This window comes from Chelonoidis abingdonii, chromosome 2 (assembly GCF_003597395.2).
Source record: "Chelonoidis abingdonii isolate Lonesome George chromosome 2, CheloAbing_2.0, whole genome shotgun sequence".
Classification (NCBI taxonomy): domain Eukaryota; kingdom Metazoa; phylum Chordata; order Testudines; family Testudinidae; genus Chelonoidis; species Chelonoidis abingdonii.
Genome location: NC_133770.1, coordinates 252,005,726 through 252,011,725, shown reverse-complemented (window position 1 = coordinate 252,011,725; position 6,000 = coordinate 252,005,726). Strand labels below are relative to the sequence as shown.

General features: G+C 39.4%; 1 protein-coding gene across 3 annotated transcripts in view; it reads right to left on the bottom strand.

Annotated features, from left to right (window-relative positions):
- The window catches only part of LRRCC1 (leucine rich repeat and coiled-coil centrosomal protein 1), a 40,935-nt gene that overhangs the window by 13,526 nt on the left and 21,409 nt on the right, over positions 1 to 6,000 (bottom strand). For all 3 annotated transcript variants that reach the window (XM_032773241.2, XM_032773240.2, XM_032773238.2), the window contains 3 exons: positions 4,629 to 4,768; positions 1,439 to 1,640; positions 879 to 1,064 (listed from right to left, as the gene is read on the bottom strand). In XM_032773241.2, coding sequence (XP_032629132.1) covers positions 879 to 1,064; positions 1,439 to 1,640; positions 4,629 to 4,768 — 528 coding nt within the window. The remainder of the gene's footprint in view (positions 1 to 878; positions 1,065 to 1,438; positions 1,641 to 4,628; positions 4,769 to 6,000) is intronic.

The window sequence follows — 6,000 nt, the reverse complement described above, 5'->3', positions numbered from 1 at the left end:
ATTAGGGTTAGTGTGGCCGCAAATCGACGGATGCCTCCGGGCGTATCCCACAGTGCACCATTGTGACCGCTCTGGACAGCAATCTGAACCGGATGCACTGGCCAGGTAGACAGGAAAAGCCCTGCGAACTTTTGAATTGCATTTCCTGTTTGCCAGCGTGGAGCTCTGATCAGCACGGGTGGCAATGCAGTCCAAATCCAAAAAGAGCTCCAGCGTGGACCGTACGAGAGATATTGGATCTGACCGCTGTATAGGAGGACAAATCTGTTCTATCAGAGCTCCGTTACAGAAGACGAAATGCCAAAGCATTTTAAAAAATCTCCAGGCTATGATAGAGTCCACAGCACAGTGCTGCGTGACATGCGTAAGGAAAGCCAAAGAATCAAATGGACGCTCATGAGGGAGGGAGGGGTACTAAGGACTCCAGCTATCCCACAGTCCCCGCAGTCTCCGAAAAGCATTTGCATTCTTGGCTGAGCTCCCAATGCCTGTAGGGTCAAACACATTGTCCAGGGTGGTTCAATCCGATATGGTAATACCGATTTCAGCGCTACTCCTCTTGTTGGGGAGGAGTACAGAAACTGATTTAAAGAGCCCTTTATATCGATATAAAGGGCCTTGTTGTGTGGACGGGTACAGCGTTAAATTGGTTTAACGCTGCTAAAATCGGTTTAAACGCATAGTGTACCAGGCCTTTGTCTGAATGCGTGAGTGGTAAAACATGAAAATTGAGATTACTGTGAATATTAACATGGTGTATTTCCTTATCCCATCTTTAGCCAATGTTAACTTTAAGATAAAATATACTAAGTATTGTTAATGGTGCAACTTCTTGTCTAAAGTACTGTATCATTAAAAAAAGGCTTCAAAACATATACCTTTAGATTTGCTGCTGTTTCTTGTTTTGACTTTACTACCTCTGTAATCCTTGCTTTCTGTTCTTTCACCATGGATGTCAGCTCTTGAATCAGAGCTGCTGACTGCTTTTGCTTTTGCTGAGATTGAAAAAGGGCACACTTATGTTCTGCTAACTCAGCAGTAACATTTTCAAAACCGTCCTTAACCTGTACAATAAAGACAGGTTAATAAAAAGATTAGTTCTCCAAATGTGTGTGTAGGGTAATGTGAAAATACAATATGGTAATTTGAAATAATGGAAGTGAGATTAATTCCATCCATTTCAAAAGGTATTTTATATCACCTGAAGTTATTTGTTACATTATGAATGCATAGAACCTACTCAGTCAAACCAAATGAAAAATGTTTCAAATAGCATCATCTCAAAAATATTAAAGAACTGTTACTTTAACACTTAATTGTCATTTTTGATTAACGAACAAGGAGAGAGAAGAAAGGTCTTAAAAAAAAAAAAAAAACAGCACAGATTTTGACAACCTCCTCGACTCCACACTTTTGCAAGATACTGTCTTAATCTTACCTCTTTAAACCTTTTGGCTTCAATAGTTAAAGCAATACGAAATTCATTTTCTAACTCCATATACTGCTGGTTTAACATACTAATTTTCTCCTGAAATTCTTTAATGCGTTCTTCATGCCGCTGTTGTTCTTTAGCAATTTCTTTTGACAAGGCATCTTGGAATTCAGATCCATTCAAAGCAACTCGAGTTTCAAGTTCTCTCCTGGAGTTACCAAGCACGTACATTAAATTCAGAATTGCAGTATCTTTCAATACTATATCACTAGGTTTATTTAAAAACAATGTAATAAAAGCAAGATAAAAACCATATATTTACATCATTGCTCTTCAAGGAGATACTTTCGTGAGGGTCAAGGAGAACAGTGGGTAGATAATCCATGTTTTATACTTCAATATAACTGTATAATTCCAACAACGAAGGAAAACACACGTCTACCTCGATATAACGCTGTCCTCGGGAGCCAAAAAAATCTTACTGCGTTATAGGTGAAACCGTGTTATATCGAATTTGCTTTGATCCACTGGAGTGCGCAGCCCCGCCTCTCCAAACACTGCTTTACCGTGTTATATCTGAATTTGTGTTATATCAGGTTGCATTATATCGGGGTAGAGGTGAACAAACTATTTAGTGAAAACGCAGTTATGCTTGCTAAAGAAAAACACTCATCAGAACCCTTAGCAGCAAGCATCAGTTAACACATCTCTATTCTCACACTACATATTCACTAACAGACATTTACCCAACTATAAATAAGTCACACACTTCACATCTCTTTCTCCTATAGTAACACAAAAACCTACTGCAGTCTCCTCACCATCACATTACCGTGCAAAAATCTTAACTCCGACCTTGACCTTTTTTTGTGGGAAAACATCACACCACAGATTTCACCAGTGCAAGGGTACCTACCAGATGTGCTTCTTGTGGTTGATGGGGCCAATGTTAAGGTTTTGCACTACAGTGCAGTGGCAAGTAATAACTTATATATTCTCTCCCCCTCACCTTCAAAGAACATTATGTTGACATTGCTGAAAACCAACAGTCCTGTTCTTGTGTTCTTATTTTCAGCTGAGTGCAAATCTATTAATTCTAACAGATTTAAGAAAATCTATTGTAGTTCAAATGAGGGGGATATTTACATACCTGAATTAAGAAATTTGTGGGTTCTAGTTTTATGCAAAAAAGGGTCCAAAAATTTGGAGAGACTCACTTTGCAAAAAAATTTCAGAAGAAAATGTTTTTGTTACTGGCAAATAAATAAATGGTCAAAATATCCTCAAAAATTCAGACCTCTCATATTTATACAGTTCTGCGGATTGCTTTTCCCATTACAAACCCACACCCTCATCTGCAACTTACACAAGTATAGTAACTCCTCGCTTAACATCATAGTATTGTTCTTGAAAAATGCAACTTTAAGCGAAACGATGTTAAGCGAATCAATTTCCCCATAAGAATTAATTTAAATAAGTTAGGTTCCAGGGAGTTTTTTTCCAATCAGATAAAAGACATTATATACATATACAGTATAAGTTTTAAACAATTTAAAACAAAATTTAATATGTACTCAGCAATGATGATTGTAAAGCTTGATTGTTGTGGTGGAGTCAGAGGGTAATTATCAGCTGCTCCTCTTGCTGTTCTTTCCAAAGTGCTATGGGGGTGTTCAACCCCTGGCTCTGCCCCAGGCCAACCCCTATTCCACCTCTTCCCACAAGGCCCCACCACTGACCCACCTCTTCCTGCCCCTGCTCCACCCTGCCCCCCAAAGTGCACCACATCCTTGCTCCTCCCCCCACCCCCCAGCCTTCTGAATGTCATGGAAGAGCTGTTTTGTGGCATTCAGGAGGCTCTGGAGGGGAGGGAGGAGGCTGCATGCCGCAGCCTCGCTCCTCCCCCTTCCCTCCCAGAGCCTCCAGAACACCATGAAACAGCTGATTGCTGCAGGCGGGAAGTGCAGGAAGGGATGGGAGAGTTGCTTATCTGTGAGGCTGCTAGTGGAGGGGAGCTCATAGGGCGGCTGCTGGTCCACCCTGGTTCCAAGCCCCACAGCCAAACAACATTATAAGCAAACATTGCACAACTTTAAATGAGTATTCTCCAATAGATCAGAGATGTAACAATGAAACAACGTTAACTGGGACGACGTTAAGTAAGGAGTTACTGTATAATATGTACAGTACCTCTGAATTTGTCCTCTAATACATATAACCCATAATTCTGTTAAAAAATAGTAATAGAAGGGAGAAGGAAAGTGCACGTAAAGTATGCAAACGGGATAAAAATAAGACATTTTTAGGAAGACACAAATTAGGAATATTAGTCCACTACTTGAATGTTCGAAGGCTAAGAAAATTCTATTTTCTTATTTTAAGAAACTCTGCCAGGATAGAACAAATTGAAACTTTGATAGCATACGACAACATTAAACTCATTTCCAATGAGAGTCCTGCACTACCTGGTTTGTATTTTACTGAAGTGTGCTGGAATAAGATTTTATGACTGCTATCCCTCTGAAAGCCATTTTATAAGACTATGCTATTCAGCGAAAGTTTAAACAAATACAAATTAAGACCAGTATAAAAATCAGAACTACTTCTTGCACATAATTTGTCTTGTTTGCTCTGCTGAGCTAAACACACAAACACGGTTTTCCCCAAAGGTCAGCACAACTGTGATCACTGACAAAAGGACTAATCTGCTAGGATTCATTTTGAAGAGATTCTGCGGGACTTGTCTAACTTACAGTGTTTTACAGTATGAAAGATAATGCAAAGAAATTTTGTATAAAAGCAATTTACATTTTGATATGCTTTTATCCAGGAAAGAATATAAAGGTATCTTTCATTCAAGTCTTTGACAGTTTTGAACAATGCAAGTCATTGATGAAACAACCAAATCAAAGAAAGATTTGAGGAATAAGTTTATCTGCATGGAAGTCTCAGACTGCCTGATATTTCCTTCTCAGCACCTACTATGGAGCTGATGAGAGAATGCAAGTAACCCCTCTGCTATCCTCCCAAAATCTAAATCCGCCATTTTAACAACAGGATAGGACTTCTCAAAATATATATTTCCAAATAAATTGGCTTAGATTTTAACGACAGCAGAACATCCTCAAACAAGCAAAGCTTTTTTAGGTTCTACAGTATTAACATACTCTCTCTGGATTGTGGTAAAGAAACAAACCTGTGCTCTTGCTCTTTTAACATGAGAAGCTCATGGAGTTGATGCACCTTCTCTTTCTGTTGTCGAAGAGATACTTTAAGTAACTGTACTTCTCTCTCAGTCGCTGAAGCTTTAAGTTCTGCCTCTTGAATCCGCTTCATCTGTATAAAATTTATAAAATCAGAGGAACAAGTCTTAAAATTGCTGCTTCTTCCTAAAACTTTCAATAAAAATAACAGTCTTATTAAAACAGTGTGTTTATCAGGGCTATTATTTCTGTGGCAAACACAGTGACTGTTAAGGTATTTTCATAAAAGGCCACAGTTTTTATCACCCCACCAGCCTAATACAGAGCAAGACTTTCCCATGAAATATTGAATATAGAGCCAAATTTGCAACAACGTAGTGTACCCCATATCAAATGTAACAGTGTTAACTGAAAATCTTCAAAAGGGTTTTTGGCACTTTCTAAAAGCCACGGGATATTTATCTATCAATTTACAGAGCAAGGATTCAGAAGGATTTAAAAACAAACAAACAAAAACAGTACCTTGAAAGACTTATTTACTTCAATTATAAAGTCACAATTTCAGACAGAACTTCGGAGAAGCAATGCCACTTAATCTTTAGAATAATTGGTGGTCTATACTGTGGACCAATAATGTCTGTAGATTACTGATTTTGAGTTAAAAGTTATTGTTACCCAAAAGCAACTATATTCCACTGTGGATGAGTAAGTCAAGAGTCATTAGGCCAGAGAGAGAACCAGCATGAGAATAACCGTACTCTGATGGTTGGACCACTCACTCAGGACTTAAGACCCAGGATCCACTGGGCTAGAAGTTATGAGCTCCCACCCACAAAGACAAAATAGGTGCCTAACTCTAAGTGAAGGTTTGCAGCTGAAAATCCAAAGCAGAGAGGTGCTTCCCTGCAGCCTGGATTTCGGGACTTATTTTGGTAAGGGGGCAGGTCTTAGGACCATCTGCTCCCATAGTATTTCCTACTGGATAGTTTAGGCAGGGAGCCACCTAAATTGGCTGGCTTTTGTGAATCCCTTTCTGAGGCACCTATCTCCCTGCATTTGTTGTATGGGGAGTCTGAGCACTTAACTCAGGCTTTCGGAATCCCAGTGATTCCAGATTCCATGGTTAGAATCCCAGTACATGCGTCTGACAAAGTGGGTATTCACCCACAACAGTTTATGCTCCAATACATGTTAGTCTATAAGGTGCCACAGGACTCTGTTACTTTTCAGTGATTTTCTAGGCACCAAGAAGTTAGTGCTCCTGGCTCAGCGTTGCTACACCTAAAACTAAAGGTTCCGGGGGCCGCAGCAACACCCGTTGGTTTGAAGTAATAATAGCAACTGAAGATGCAGTTTCCATTATAT